Here is a 16,959-nt window from a genome sequence, read left to right on the forward strand (position 1 = left end):
CGGGTTCATACGGAGCAGCTGTGAGCAGAATCACGTTTGAACACTTTTAAAGCTTTTCGGGCTTTTAAACTGTGCTCTGGCTGTACCAGTATGTGCACAGTAGCAGTAATGATAGGGGGACGTTATGGTCTAAAACGTTTGCTGTAGAAACAAAGACATGTACAGAAAAGTTTTATTAGACTTTTTTGCAAAATACTTTATTATACTTTCCGACCTTAAAACAATATCCTGGACAAGTAGTTACTTGTTCTTTAGCCGATTATCTCCATCGACAATGAGAGTGTACAGGACCCAGACTTTGCTGCTATGCCCCTGCTCATTACACGAAAGTGTAACTGGAAATTAATAACAATAAATGCAATAATTAGTCTTGTATTATTGTATTAACTATTATTATTTAAAAAAATACAAAAGCAGTTCGTAATGAGCTCTCATTGCCATAACTTTCCATGATACAGCAAATACTAGGACATCTAAGTTACTGGGAACGTGCTCTAATAGGGTGCTTCTTTTGTATTTTTACGGTTAAATATACATTAGGGTAGCACGATTTGACAAGGTAGCACAACTCGACAGAACACCGGCTGACCAGCCGGACAGGCCTAATAAAATTACCGCAGGAGAGCTTTGCTTTAGTGGAGCTTCTCGGAGCTCCTTATGAATATCTCTGTTCGGGTTTATTCGCAAAGGCTGCTGGTAGTTGGCTGTCATGGCGCTGAACCCAAACAGACAAGATCAGCGTGCGTTCTGCTGAGTAACGAGGTGAGTCCAGCTTTAGCTTCAGTGTTCGGTTCAGGACTGTAACATACAGCAGTGTTCAGAGGCACTTTCGAGGAATCTTCTCTCTCAAACCACGTGTAGAGAGATTTCTGTTTACTGCTGAATAGAAGTGGGTCACCTAGGTCCACGAAAGTAAAAATCCACTCCAGGGTTTTGCACCAACTGCAGAGCCGCACAGACAGTTGGTACGAACCCATGGGATGGATTTTTACTTCCTGGACCTGGTTTACCTACCTCTAAGGCCACTGTAAATACAGGACTTAATTATAATAAATCTAATAAAAAAGAAGCTGTGTATGTATTACTGTATGAGTGATATAGAGCTAGCTAGCTGGCTGTATAATAAATACACAGTGTGTATTGTTACTGTGTAAACTGATAGGTATCAGCAGTGTGAGCATGTTCACTAATTAATAGTGAAAGTGAGTGAATGTGTTGTTTATAGCTAGCAAGTGAAGTTATGCAGGTTACAGGAACTATATTATAATAGTTCGTTATCGGTATCGATATTTCATTGATAATGAACTTGGCTCATCTAGCTACACACAAGAAAATAATAAACTGTTTATTTAAATTCATAATTTATTAGTTTGGCTTGCCACTACATATCCGTACAGACCCCACAGGACCACCACTGCGCAGGAATAAACTGGATGGATCATTCACAGCAACACACACAGGTTTATACAGCTCTGGAATAAAAAAAAAAACACTTACTGAATCAGCATCTCTGATTTTGCTATTTATAGGTTAGGTATATGTTTGAGTAAAATGAACGTTGTTTTTTTTTTTTATTCTATTATCTACGGACAACATTTCTCCCAAATTCCAAATTAAAATATTGTCATTTAGACTAGAGCATTTATTTGCAGAAAATGAGAAATGGCTAAAATATAATGGCCAAGCTTTCAGACCTCAAATGAAGTTAAAATACAGCTCTCAGCTGGAAAATTAATTTTAACATAAACTCCTTCACAGTATTAACAGATAAAGCATAAAAGTGTCTTATTAAACAAATGTTATTAAAAAAAACATTGTAAGATTTTAAAACAATGCAGTTTTCAGTGCATTTCCAGCACTTTATCACACTTTACAGTGCAGAAGATGGTAACTTGCTTTTATAGCCAACAAAATGTTAGCTAAATAAACAATCATTATATAAAATATAATGAAATACCCCATGGAAGGAGCCCTGGTGGGCAAGACTTCACACTGATGGTAAGCTAGGATTGGGGGACACACCCATTAGAGAGTTCAGTCACGCTCCTCAACACCTTGGAAAAAACTCTGAAATAAACTCTACACCACCAAACAGTTCCCCTCAACTCAACTTGTAGTTTAAGTTGGAGAATAAACTGAAACAATTTAACACTTCCACACATTTTTTGTTTAACTCCCGATTTTCTAACTCCAGAAATGTGCTGTGTAGGTGTCAGAAAAAAAACCTTTAGAGATACGTTTCTATGTCAATGCAGTTGATGGTGCTATCAGCTAATGAATAGTTAACAGAGTGAAAGTGCAAGATGCAAATGTCATTGATAGTAAAAATAAACTTAAATTTACTTTCACCATGAGTAGATGTCTGTGTAAATGTAAGTATGGTTGAGTAAATGTCCATATTAATGTGTCAGTGTATTTAAGTAATTGTCTATGTAGTGAAACTTGGTTTAACTGAGTTTGTAGCAGCATTTAATTCTCGCTGGGAGGAGTTAAAAAGCCTAATGGCTCTTGGTAAGAAAGATCTAAAGAAAATTGTTTCACTTGGTTTATTCATGCTGCCAGAGCTTTTGTGTCACGTGCATTCTTCCTGTATTGTGTCGTTTTAGACTGAAAAAACACTGCAGCATGTCGGGGGGCAATAAAGCCATTGAGCTGCAGATGCAGATGCGTCAGAATTCGGAGGATCTCCAGAACTTCATGAGGGAGCTTGAAACCTGGGAGGTCGACATAAAAAAGAAAGATGAAGAGCTTCGCACAGGAAGTGTAACAGAATCACAGGTGTGCAATGCATCTTTCTTTTTTTTAATTTTTTTTTTATATATAATAATTTTTTTTAAATATAATTTTCTCCCCAATTTTGCATAGCCAGTTACCCAATCCACTCATTAGGACTCCCCCTATCACTAGTGATGCCCCATCACAAAATGAGGCTGAAGACTAGAACATGTTTCCTCCGATACTCGAGCTGCTGCTTATGCAGCATTGCCGAGCAGCCAGGGCGCTCGGAGGAAAGCGCAGCGACTGGGTTCTGATATATGAGCTCACAGACGCCCTGTGCTGCGGACATCACCCTTTTAGTGATGTGGGGAGAGAGCGCCATCTACCCACCGGGAGGGAGCAAGGCCAATTGTGCTCCCTCTGGGCGCCAGCAGCTTGATGGCAAAGCTCATGAGCGGGGGTTCGAACCTGCGACCTCCTGCTCATAGTGGTAGTGCTTTAGACCACTGGACCACTTGGCGCCCCAGCAATGCATTTTTCTGAGTTTTGATTGTAGTTACTTATTCTTGTTTATTTTGCATTTTGGGTTGGGCTGGTGTGGGGTATGAGCCCTGTATGTAAGATTCAAAGAGTTTATTGTCGTGCACAGTAAAAAACAACACTTTATAATAACTTTCATTAATATACCATTAATTCAATGATTAATAACTATTGTTTTTCACACTAAAATGTTGCTAATACATTTTTTTAAATACTAATAAACGCATTGGCTAATGCCAATGTTTTAACATTTTTAAATATGAATATCCATGCTGATAACTAAGTACTATGTGTAAACATTTGTTAATATTTAAATTCTGATAAACTAATGCGTTGTTACTATCTACTGATCATTAGTTAAATATATTTTGATGAAAGTTATTATAAAGTGTTACCGAAACAAGTACAACAAATTTTCTTTGCTCCTTACCAAGTATGCCGCATAAAGAGAAAAGTAGAAAATATAAAATAAAGCCAGAAATAACAAACTAAATAAGTATAAATATTATATTTGTGTTAAATTTACATCCAGGAAGGAAATCCACAACAGTAATGTGTTGTGGATATTATTTACAAGCAAGTACATGATTATCTACAGCAGTAAAATATTGAAAATTGCAACTATACAATTTTAAACATGTGCCTCTGAGAAATGTCAGTGAAAATAATACAGGCCTACTGATAACAGCCACGGATAAATCGTGATTCTTACTGATCAGTCCTCATGGTTTGGTATGGACCTGAACCTCAGTTGAAAATAAATAGATAAATACAAAATAAATGTGTTTATTATTTTTTATCATACGTCACTTTGTACTTGGACTAAATGGTAACATCTAAATCTAATGGTGCTGTAAGTCTGAATGCCTTGCTGTGTACAGAGCAGGGAGTGTGGGAAAGAGTCCATAACCAGCTGACAAACACCAGGTTTACGTTTATATTTAAACTGTTTGTAAGAAACATAACTTGGATAGATCCAAACTTTTGCATGAACTAAACCATAACTTTTGTGAACTCTTACAATCTTACTTGTACAGTAAAATCAGTCTTACAGATTTGTACCTAAACAGATCTATATGGTACTTATTTGTTGCTCATTCTAAAACTCAGCTTGACCCTGCACTTTATGTATCTTTTTGTAAATGAGATTTGTATGATTTTTTATATTTGGATTATTTATCTGAAATCAAAATGTTCAAATTACAGAAAACTCTTCCACCTGTGAGAAACAAAGATTACAAGAAGAAACGACGCGTCAAAGGTAAAGTTCCTGACAAGAACAGCCAAGAAGAGCAGAAGCCAGTACAGAGAATAAAATCATATGATTATCAGTCATGGGAAAAGTTTGATGTGGTAAGGAACCTTTGCTTTTTTTAATTTATCTAAGAATATAAAAGTGGAACCACAGAACTGTATTCGGTGTTGTTGATTTTATGCCCATTGCCATTTGCTTTATACAGGATAAAGCTCTTGAGACAGTGGACAAAGAAGAGAGCCCAGAATCGAATGACTCTGACTCGGAGGAGGTGCAGGTGGACAGAGACCTGGCAATGAAAGAGAAGGAGAAAGTAAGGAAATTGACCATTAATGCAATTCTTTTAAAGCAATGATTCTTAAATCTTTACAGTCCCGTACCCCCAAACACATGAATTATGCTGTGTACTGCCTCTTACTTCATACAATTCAGCCGCTGAGCTTTCCTCCAAGTGCGCTGTGATGCTACTCGGTAATGATACATCAGCAGCAGTTCAAAAAGAGTTGGGGCATCATTAGTGATAGGGGGAGTCCTAATGAGTAGGTTGGGTAATTGGCTTTGTGAATTAGGGAGATTGATCAAAATGGTTATACCTGATTACTGATTGTTTTTTTCACACAAACCAGCTCACATGGCATTTATTCATACTTATTCATACTAGAGACTAGAACAATTATACAGAATTGATTTTGCTGCTCAGTTTCTAAACGTGTACATGTTTAAAGGTAGCATGTTGTGGTATGAGTAGATATGACTTAAATTTATATACTCTACAAAAAAATAAAATCATATAGAATGCCAAAGAAATCACTCAAACATTCACTTCTCAAGAATAACAAAGTAAAATAAATTCTGCAGCTGTTGTTTATGTTCTGGTTAATGTGGTTCATATTATTTTTCATTAATGTTTCAGGGCAACCAGTTCTTTAAAGACGGAAAGTATGACGAGGCCATTGAATGCTACACCAGAGGAATGAGTGCTGACCCATACAATCCTGTTCTGCCGACAAACCGAGCAGCATCTTTCTTCAGACTTAAAAAGTAAAATTCTTTTTACATTCTTCTATTGTTTTTAATCATGTGTGACTTAAGTACCAGTCAAATGTTTGGACACACCCCTTCTCATTTAATTTTTTTATTTATTTGTTATTATTTTTTACATTGAAAATTAATATTGAAAACATTCAAATTATGAAGGAATGCAAATAAAATTATTAAGAAAATAAAAAGTCTTAAACAAGTCAAAAAATGTTTTATATTTTAGATTCTTCAAAGTAGCACCCTGTGCTTTCATGCCTATTTTGAGTGGCAGCTTCATGAGGTAGAACCTGCAATGGTTCTTCTATTGTCTGAAAGGAGTTCTAAAGGTGGTTATACTGCTTTACTGCTTCTGAAGGTGGTTTTGTCTCAAACCAGTTGGGCTGGGTTTTTATATCAGGTGTTTGTGGAGGCCACAAACTTACCTAATTACATCCTTTCTTTCAATGGTTTTAAATCTTTAATATTAATTTACAATGTAGTAATTCATAGAAATAAAGAATAAATACTAATGAGAATGTGTGTTGTAACTTCTGACTGGTACTATATTTTGCTTTGTTTTTCTGGTTAATGGTTTCTGCATATTTGTCTCTCAGTTATTTACACTGGTACTTGTATGTGTTGTAGGTATGCTGTTGCAGAGTCCGACTGTAACCTGGCTATAGCGCTGGACAGCAAGTACATTAAAGCCTATGCCAGAAGAGGGGCTGCACGTTTTGCTCTTAATAACCATCAGGGTGCTTTAGAAGGTAAAGGTTAAACTAAAAGTGTTGGTTGCCATGTATCTTCTATCATAGGTTGCTGTGAAAACAGGGGCCTTTGTGTCATTAAATTTCAGGTAAAAATAGAGATTACATATATCAATGTAGATAAGCATTTAGCACAACTGTTAGCTATGTGTTTTATCTTTTGTTTCTTTTCTGTTGCTGCAGAATGTTTACGTAGTTTTATTGTGATTTGTAATTTGAAGTAGTTAGAATAGTTTAAGCTTATTTTTTGTTTTTATGTTTGTGCTTAATAATTAGATAAAATGCTTTTCTTGAAATCATCTACTTTTTAATGTTAAACAATGGTGCATGAAACAATTTATTCTACTCTTTCTGTAAGATTACGAAATGGTTTTGAAGTTGGACCCTGAAAACCTAGATGCTCAGAATGAGATCAAGAAGCTAAACCAGGTCTGCATACTGACCACTCCAAACCCCTCCATATCCTACTATATATTTACTTTAAATTAATTGGCTTTTAATTTAATGGTGTTGGCATGTTTGTGTTATAGTGTTTCTCCTGTCAGGCTTTAGCTTCTCAAAAACAGACAGAAGATAAGGTAGAGAAGACTTTGGTTGAAGTGCTGCCTGCTGAGGAAGCAAAGCCTAAACACATAGAAGAGGAGCAGCAGAGAAGACAGGAGGCAGTGGTGCAGAAGGACCGGGTGAGTACAGTTCTGTAAGTGGAAGGCTGGGTTTGATTCTGCAGCAAAACATAGTATGTGGGGGGCACCTGCATGAATCTCAGAAACTCAGAACTGGGTCCATATGAAAGAGACCTGGATGCATGAACATGATTCTAAGCATCTGTTTACAAAGAAGGGAGCAATATTTATTAAAGTAAAATCAATTCCTCAACTCTGAAGGATTGAACATATGCTTTGGGAGGTAGTGAAAGATCTTACAGTAACAAGATAGATTGAGAGCTTCATACCCTTTAGCCCACTCCTGGCAGTAGGCATGGTGACAATAGGTTCATGTATATCTGCTCTAAAGAGTCCAATTCTGTTGCATTACTTCTCTATGGGGACTAGGGGTGGGAATCACAGTGCATTTCATAATACGATCACAATATGTTGCGTACAATAACAATGACATCATGAAACTGTTATTCTGTGATATTCATATATATATAACGAGACCCAGACTTAGAGAAGTTACAGTGTTCTTTAAGCACCACATTTAAGTGGAAGTACTAAAGTATTTAATTATTTTGTACTTAAGTATTGTAAGTAGTTTGTCGCAAAAGGCACTACTCAAGTACTGAAAGTAAAAGTACAGTACTGTTTTATCACTCTGAAAGTTCTCAGAGTGAAAGGCAGAACAGGAGCAGATCAGCTAAATCACCTGATTCAATGATGATGAGCTTCATTAAACTCGGTTACAGTGCAGTGCATTTACCTCTCTGGCTTTAGTGATAATGTGGGTTTGGAATAATTCGTAACATTTTTATAATTGTAATGAGGAACGAAGCAGCACATAAAAAATATATCTGAGTAAAAGTATTAAACTCATTGAAAATATGTAGTGAAGATAAGGTGAAAGTAGAAATAAACAATAATAATCCAGTCGATACAGATACAGCATTTTATGCACTTAGCAGGGCATTACTCATGTTGTAAAGTAACAAATGACATTGCAAAAACTATTATTAGTGCCAAAATGTCTTTATCTGTTGTTCGTCTCACTGCCTCTTAGTGCTGTTAGCCAATCAGAGGCGATATGTTTGCATGTATGAATATTCATGAGCAATACCCAAATCCTATCGTTCCCCCCGCCTCCACTTCTCCACCGGATTAAAGCTGTATTATACTGAGTCACTGAAGCAAAAAAAAAATATTTTACAAAAAACAGCTTACATATTCATTTATACTAAAGACCACAACTAGATATTTTAAAATGAATAATACCTTTAAGTACGGTAGTGAAGTACTTCAACTTCCTTAATAGAGTGTATAAATCATGCTTTTACTTGTGTAATCTGGCAGTCAGAAATAGGAGAGCACATTATTTCAGTAGAAATTCACTTTCATACAGTTTCATCGTTCAGTTTCATAGATGGCCCTGAAGTTTGTTTCATGTGGACATCTGAATTCATTCTGTGTTGCTCTTTTAGGGTAATGCTTACTTCAAGGAGGGAAAGTATGAGGCAGCTGTGGAGAGCTACACCAAAGGCATGGAGGCAGATGCCACAAATGCTTTACTCGCTGCTAACAGAGCTATGGCTTACCTCAAACTTGAAAGGTATGAAGTTTCTGCATATGTGTCTAAAATGGGAGGGGTTCAATGATTGACACCCTGCTGTCACCTTTTAAACGTGATGATAATCACCATTATAAACCATTTAAAGTAATATTTAAATGCTTATGTGTGAATTAGGAGCTGCATGTTCATAACATGATTATAGGCTACACAACACAATGACTTATCTAAAGATGGAATGTCCCACCTTACCTCACATGTTACATTTTCTCCCGTTTCTACAAATATTTCATGTCTTTTCATGGGACAAAACAATTTAGAAATAAACATAAAAATATAGGGTTGGCAATGTACAGCTTTCTTTTTTCAGTATAAAATCTTCTGAAAATTATTGAACACACAGCCATAAAAGTGTACATGGCTGACAACACAAGTGAGTGCACCTTACATAAATATGGCTACATTGTGCAAAGTGTGAATATTATTTGTGACCTCCACTATTATTGCTATTATTATTATTATTATTATTATTATTATTATTATTATTATTATTATTATTATTATTATTATTATTATTATTATTGCACTGCCTTAACTCACTTGGACATGGAATACTCCACAGGGGCTCAATAGGGTTTAGTTTTTGAGACATGCTTGGCAAGTCCAACATCATTACTTTCAGCTTCTTCCGAAAGGCTGTTGTCAACCTGTGTGTTTGGGATCATTATCATATTGTAAAACTGCCATCGACCCAATTTTCAAAGGGAGGGATCGTGCTCTGCTCTGTTTTGAGTAAAACAAGTTTATCTTGGTCTTGTCAGACCATAGGAACAATTTCAGTAACCCAATGCTCTTGGACTGCTTTTCTTTAGAAAATCATCCTCTTTCTCAAATCCTCAAAGAGTTCTTTGCTATGAGGTGCCATGTTGAAAATCCAGTGGCTGGTATGCGAGAATTATACCCAAAACACCAAATTTAACAGCCCTTGTAACACTAATGAGTTCCGTGACACCGGGAAGAGACAACAATATAATAAAGTACAATTTGGACAGTTTGGACCTGTAAGGTGTACTTACTAGTGCTGTCAGCTATTTAGACATTAATGACTGCTGTCTGTTGGAACCCTCTCACAGTAAGATTGTTGCCTCCCCTGTGGTGTTAATGTTGGACAGGTATGCTGAAGCAGAAGAGGACTGCAGTAAGGCCATTGCTCTGGACAGCACCTACTTAAAGGCTTTCGCCCGACGTGGCACAGCTAGAGCTGCTCTGGGCCATCTTACTGAAGCCAAGGAAGGTCTGTTTTCTGTCCATCTATTAGGGGTATGCCAGATCATATCGTACACAATAATATCACCAAATTTATTTAATACTTTATTTAAAAAAAATAATTTGAAATATTGTTATTATTATTTTAGGGCCATATGGCCCTTTAGAGTAGACTTTTTTTTTTTTACTGTTTGTAGCAAAGGGAAAATCACACTGTTGTAATTTCCCCATAAATATCTGATAGTGACAGATTATATCTGTCCCATATCACTTATTTTACTTCAATCCTGGATTCATGGAGTGCATTATTAGTATCAATACATATTGAATCATTGACTTCTGTTACAATCCGAAGAAATTCTTTGTCAGGGGTGTGTCATACCATACCATGTGCAATAATGTTGCCAAATAAATTTAATATTAATTTGGTTGCAGTAGTGGATTCTTGAAATTATTTTTTTTTAATTCAATGTTTTTGCAAGAATATTGTAAGTTTTGAAAGTATTGAAATATTGTAAGATTATTTTAGAGCCATATCACCTACGCCAACGGGCCTATTACAATATTTGGGCACCCCTTGACAAATTTGACATGTTTTGTATTTATACACACTTTATTTTTTATTTGCTTAATGTAACATACTAAAAACCATTAATTAGAAAATGTAGGATTATTAGAAAGTTTAGGTTTTCTTTCATGTAAAGAATTTGTTCATTTATTTACATCCACAAAATGTGCCATTTGTTCAGGGACGCCCAAATGTTTTCATTAGGTTGTATATTAGCCTAAGAGTGAACACAAAATGATAACACTTCTAGAAATGTTTTCCAGCAATTTTGCAAAGTATTGATATGATATGAGGTAGTTATATTTAGAGGTTTTAACAGCTAAGAACATTTAGTGTTGTTAAAATGTGCAACATTTTCTATGTTCTTACTGCTAATGCTACAAAACAAGACACCAGCAGTCAAATATGCTAGAAAATATGATAGATTTAAAGAAATATTCAAATGTTGTTATTGTATTTGCTTTTCATGTTCATACAGAGTATAACATATGTTGATTATGTTGTTGTGTTGTTATTTTTATTCATTTTAAGATTTCGAGCAGGTTCTGAGGCTTGAACCAGGAAACAAACAGGCAATGAATGAGCTGAAAAAACTGAATATGGTAAATTTTGCCTTTGTATGATGTCATCACATATTTTTTTTTAACTGCAGAACTGGATGATGCTGACAAAACAACAAATTGTGTTTTAAGCTGTGTCCAGTATTTATTGTAATTAATAGTTATCATTGCATGTAAATACAGTTTAACTCTTTCCAGGGATTTGTCTGACCACTAAGAAATTGTATGAGGGACTGGTATGAAAAAAACATGTGGTTCCATAATAAGTACATTGTAGTGATCAAGTGTGCTGTTTTCGTCTTAAAATGCAGAATTATGCTAACTTTCTAATGTTGTGCATTAAATATAGCATTTGTATCTGCTTAAACTAGCACAACTTTTTGGTTGTATAGAATAATATTTCATTGCTTTCTCTGGCCTTGGTGTATTTGTAATCAGGAGATGACTTCTAGTGGGCTACAGCCAGCAGAAGGAACTCAAAGAAGAACAGTTCAACCAGTCAATAAACCAGAACATCTCAGATCTACGGTGAGTCAATCCTTATTTAGTGCTAAATAAGTAACTAAATTCCCCCATTGGTGTTTTAGTATTCTAGCAGCATTTAAATAAACCCTAATATTTATGCTTTTATTATGAAGTTTGTGTTCTGTGTGTTCAGATATATAAGCGTTATGTGTAATGTTTTTTTTTTTTCTTCATTTTTACCTCCTAATATGCTCTTATGATTCCACGTTGTAATGTTTGCATATCACTGGATCTCACTCATGTTTCCCAAATTGGTCTGTGTCAGTGTGTTCACTGCCACTTGTTTTGTCGCACTGTTCATCAACGCTGATTTAACGTCAGGTAGCAGCAGCACTAATCTGTCAGGCTACCTCTCAAGCCATCTGTTTTATTTCCCATAAAACAGTGGAAACAGCATCACTGTGCTGAAAACTCTCAGTCGCTCTCTCTCTCTGTCTCACACACACACACGCACGCAAATACACGCACACGCTAACACACACACACAGCTGGTGGCACCTTCACATGGTAGGTTAGAATATGGAGCTACACTTAAGACTATTAGCTACCTTTTTGTTTCTGCTTTCCTTGTAGCTGGTTTTCATATTACCCTAACTTATTAAATAGTGGAATTTATTATTGCTCATTACATGCAACAAAGAAAGAGAAATCCTGTATAGAAGAAAAAAATGCGTCAAGATGAATTGATAATTGTCTTCTAATCACATGACAGACCTCTGAATCGTAATCCTATCATAAGGTGCCTAGAGATTTCCACCACTCCCACTGTTATACAGTGTATTGTAAGTAATAATTATAGTGCAGTAAATACTTTCTGGTAATTATCTGTTTGTGTAATTGTAAAAATTTATATGTAACATACAGACAGGGCAATGTTGTGGATTACAAATATCACTGATGCATTAAATGTTAGTATAATTAGCTGTTAGACTATGTGCTGCTTTTCATGAACTTTTTTGGATCTGTGTTTTTCATGGTGCCTCTTTACTCTAGCAGTACTCTGGATTAAAAAAGTAGTTCTTAAGTGTTTTTATTAGCCCCTTTTTTGTATGCAGCATGCAGAGGCTAATTTTGTTTCATTTTTACTCTTTATCTTTATTGATACATGTGCATTTTGTACAATCAACTATATGGAACACATCTAGAGTTTTAAAGAGACTAAATGTCTTAAACTATTTCGTCTCTGCTCTGACATCCTAGAAGCCAATGAAAAGAATGGAAATCGAAGAAGTTGGAGGAGAGCTTACAGCCGTAATGCAGCCTCAGAGATCGACCGCTGCTGGAAACTCCTCAAAACCTGGACCAGTGCCAAGTGTGACTGCTTCTTTCTCAGAGAGAGTAATGCAAGGTGAAGCTTCTCCACTCTCATGTTCCCCCTCTGCCAAGATACTAAAAATCGAGCTGTCAGACACTCCGTCACAACCTCCAGCCAAGTAAGCCTGATCCACGGTTTTATATCAAACAAGTTTAATTATGAAAGGTCCTAAAGAGTAATAATGTGGTTGAATATGACTAAATAAATCACACTCACAAAGTTAGCTGAACTTACTGCATTTCAGAGATTCTGAAGGAGATTCCCTCAGAAAACAGACAGCACTGCACAAAGATAAAAAAGCCATGGAGCAAACCTCATCCTTATCCTCTACTTCAGTCCAATCTGAGTCCATTCCTCCACCCCCCACAAACGGCTTCCAGCTAGAAGCAGACTTGAGGAAGATTGGTGATCATCTTGAAGTCAGCTACAGATATTTAAAGGTGGGTCCTGCCTCTTATTATGACTAGCTCTTATTGTTTATTATTAATGACATTGTTTCATGTCAGCATCTGTTGTCAAGTATGATGAGTGCTTTTGCATGTTCTCTTTCAGCAAATTCACCCTGAAGCCTACGAGAAGATTTTTCAAAACTCTCTGGAGCCTGACATCCTTAATAAGATTTTGAAAGTACTTCAGTGCTTTTACATCAAGTATGTATTGAGGCATATCCCGGCACATGCAAATTTTGGTTAAAAAGCTTGCCAGTTACGTGTGTTGCTGTTATGCATGTCAGTAGTTGCATCTGTATTTTTATAGTAATTTAAAAGAATTTGCCTCCTTTTCAATTTCTTCAATTTTATCATTGTCACATTTAAGTGTTTCAGCTCATCAAATTAATTTGAATTATTTAGTATTACTTCATATAGATGTAAACATTTGTGACACTAACATGGTAGTAGTGTGTTAAGGCCATTTTTTACTTCTGTGTTGAATCCATGCATTAATACTTTTGTAATTAGTGGGAATTTAATTTGTACTTTTTATTTCTTCAGGAATGAGGAGCCATCAATCATACTGGCAGTCCTGAAAAGCTTGTCAAAAGTGAGAAGGTTTGAGATGACTGTTATGTTCATGTCTTCTGCTGAAAAGAAAGGTACACCCTCTCTTTGTACTATATATTAATTATTTCTTTCTATTAGTCATGATAAAGTGGCCACCCTGCATTCTAATCATCTGCTGGCCAGTGAGGTGTTAATCACTGGTTATTGTTAGGTGCACCTATAGCATCTAAAGCAAGCAAAGGGCAACACTTTATTATCATTTGATCTGCAGAATAACTAGTGTATTAAATTTACAACATTTAAAAATCAGTACAGTATGATGCAGTAAGGACAAAACTCTGGTCCTTTTGGTCCGGACTGTAGTTCATGGCCCCATTCACACCTGCTACTTTGGTTCAGACCCAAACTGAAAAGACAAGGTAGGGGCGAAAGCACCCTTAGAGTAAATATTTTTTTAATCACTTTTGATATTTTTATGTAATTAACAAAAGGTTTTTGGGTTACTCTTTAAAAAGGCAAATTGAATTGACCATGATTACATTTATAAAAGCAGTAAAAGGGGTAAAATAGCAAAGGGGTGAATTATTTTTTATAGGCACTGTGTTATAGTAGTGGGATGACAACTAAATTTTTTTTTTTTTTTTTCCTTTCAGTGATACAGGAATTATTTGAGTGTATTTCACACACTGGACTGGAGGATGACTCAGTTCGGGCTCTAAAAAAGAAATATGAAGTATAACCACTGTCTTCGGGAGAGAAAGAGGAATACTGGGTTCACCTTTCTATCACTGGTCATTTCTCAAAACATAAAAAGACATCCTGTTCTCCTGCAACCTAATAATTCACCATTGTTGTATAAGACATGATTTTGTTTCTCTAAGTTGAGACTTGGAAAGTGCTAAAAGTTCCAAATGATGCAATACCAGTTTGTTTAATTTGTTTGACTAGATAAACATGTTTTAGAAGTAATTAAAATGACTGGGCAGTGTTTAATAATACAGAATGTATTGTACATTATGTGGACAAAAGTATTGGGACATCGGCTTGTTTATTGTTTCTTCTGCTTTTATTTTTATTTAAAAAAAAAGAGTTGAAACCACCTGACCTCATCTCCAACTCATTAAAAGTATTTAATGGAGCACGATCATTTCAGAGAACACCAAACTACCACATCTCAACATATCAATGCTGGGAGTTTTGTACACCTCTAATCCATGCGGGCCAGTAAGCTTGGTGCAAGGAGGTTTGTGTTTTTCTGATCCAGAGTGTCCTGTCTGTTGGAAATACATCTTTACAGGCGCTAGACAAGCTGTGGATGTGCAATTGCACATCTGTGTCAAAATGGTCCTCATTCATTCAATGTAATTTGAGTGAATTTTGCATGTGATAAGGTAGTAAAAACCTGCTCCTGACCAAGTGTAAAGTGTGTGACACAAAGTATAATTTGCCTTGACTGCAATTGATTTAAGTCTATGAGGCACTGTAGAGATGCTTGTGCAGGTTTTGTTATGAAATAAAATTTTGGGAGGAGGAATATTCCTGAAGCCCCTTCTCCCAATCTATCATTCTATAAACACAATCTGCCTTGCTTACATGTTAATGGTGAGTCTTTACACCCTCCACCACTGCATCTGCTCCCTTTATATCTGTTATCTTTCCTTCCTGATTCTACTTATTAGTGAGGGGGGTGAGCTTCCTACAACAAGCAGAAACCATCTAAACTCCTCTTGTTATTTTGCCCCCGACTACTCTCAAGCTGATGGTATATTGCTATGTAACTACAAAAATGCCAATTCTTGCCAAAATTGTCCGCACTTTCATGCAACTTGGCATGTCAGGATGAACAAATGCCTGCAATTAAATAATAACCATTATTTAGCCGAAATTCTCATAAATATTATACATTGTTAACAAATGTAATACTTTATTGAAGGACACTGTTAATAAGGCTGCATGACACCTACATGAGCGCATCATGATGTTTATTCCAAAATGTGTCAGCTGTCATAATTCAGGCTGCTTTATGTCAACTCTGATGTCAAGCTGACATAAATATGTCAAGTGATTTTTGGTGACATTTTTTGCATGCCACTACACTTGATTTTAAGTTTAATTCAAGCGGTGAAACAAAAATATTTTATGAAGCATTTTTGGAATAACAGCCATTTTTCTACAAAGTCTTCTTATTTCAGATGCTCAAAAGTAATTGGACAAATTATCTCAAAAAGCTATTTTAGAAGCTCCATGGTCTATTTCTTCATTAATCCACCATCAGTTCAGCAGGTAAAAGGTCTGAAGCTGATTCCAGGTGTGGCATTTGCTTTTGGAAGTTAATGCTGTGAACCCATAACATGCGGTTAAAGTTGACTTCAGTGAGAGAAAAACAGATGGTCATTAGGCTAAATAAGATAATGATCCCATCAGAGAGATAGTGAAGATATTAGGAGTGGCCAAATCAACAGTTTTGGACATTCTGGTAAAAAAAAAAAAAAAAAAAAGAAAAAAAGAGCAGTGGTGAGCTCTGGAACATGAAGAAGACTTGGGCCCTGTCCACATGAAGCCAGATTTTTTTTTCTCTCCGTTTTGGCCTTTTGTCTACACGAAAATGACGTTTTCAGTCACTGAAAACGGAGCTTTTCAAAAACACCTTCCGAGGTGGAGATTTTTCAAAACTCCACTCCCAATGGAGCCGTGTGGACGGAAAACGGCGGTTTCTGAAAATGCTGACGTCACACAGTGAGTCTGTGCATGTCTGATTTTTGTTTAGCATTAGCTTAGAAATCGTGAGGGGACTAATTTTGGCGCAACAACAGCGAACTCCGTCTGTATGTTTACAGAATATTTACACACAGCTTATTCAACTAAATAACTAACTGCCCCCTCTGACCCAACAGCGCTGAATTACCCAGAACCAGCTTTAAACGCTGTAACATGTTTTACCAGTGTATCTGAGACCAGTGATAGTGGTGTGTTGGCTGTTCTACAGCTACTCTATAAGTATGAGCTTTAATTATACTGATCCAACACCACCCTGGATATACTGACAGACCAGCTACACCAGCAAACTCAAAATACATTATTTAAAAATTCAAATTAAGCATTTTTACGGTAGGTGTTTTTAGAGTCTGTGGTTCTTCACTTCAGCTCGCCTCAGCGATAGTCGAGATAGTTAGTTGATAAACTAGTTGTTTGTTGATTATTTGG

The 16,959-nt window shown here is 36.1% G+C and overlaps 1 protein-coding gene across 1 annotated transcript; it reads left to right on the forward strand.

The window, feature by feature from the left end:
• Positions 1-661: 661 nt before the first annotated feature.
• rpap3 (RNA polymerase II associated protein 3) lies at positions 662-15,289 on the forward strand. The gene is made up of 17 exons (XM_049474221.1): positions 662-762; positions 2,607-2,778; positions 4,465-4,611; positions 4,719-4,826; positions 5,427-5,554; positions 6,179-6,300; positions 6,659-6,729; positions 6,846-6,983; positions 8,435-8,562; positions 9,693-9,814; positions 10,886-10,956; positions 11,353-11,442; positions 12,640-12,872; positions 12,999-13,194; positions 13,307-13,404; positions 13,747-13,847; positions 14,409-15,289. The coding sequence occupies exons 2-17, from the start codon at positions 2,626-2,628 to the stop codon at positions 14,492-14,494; spliced, it is 1,992 nt and encodes a 663-aa protein (XP_049330178.1). The 5' UTR covers positions 662-762; positions 2,607-2,625; the 3' UTR covers positions 14,495-15,289.
• Positions 15,290-16,959: the final 1,670 nt, after the last annotated feature.

This window comes from Astyanax mexicanus, chromosome 2, assembly GCF_023375975.1.
Source record: "Astyanax mexicanus isolate ESR-SI-001 chromosome 2, AstMex3_surface, whole genome shotgun sequence".
Lineage (NCBI taxonomy): Eukaryota > Metazoa > Chordata > Actinopteri > Characiformes > Acestrorhamphidae > Astyanax > Astyanax mexicanus.

Bases quoted from the DNA above. Each gene is read 5' to 3' on its own strand.
- rpap3 (XM_049474221.1), top strand. From the start codon at position 2,626: ATGTCGGGGGGCAATAAAGCCATTGAGCTGCAGATGCAGATGCGTCAG. The intron at 4,827-5,426 runs GTAAGGAAATTG...TTAATGTTTCAG, and splicing joins CAATGAAAGAGAAGGAGAAA to GGCAACCAGTTCTTTAAAGA. The intron at 12,873-12,998 runs GTAAGCCTGATC...ACTGCATTTCAG, and splicing joins CCGTCACAACCTCCAGCCAA to AGATTCTGAAGGAGATTCCC.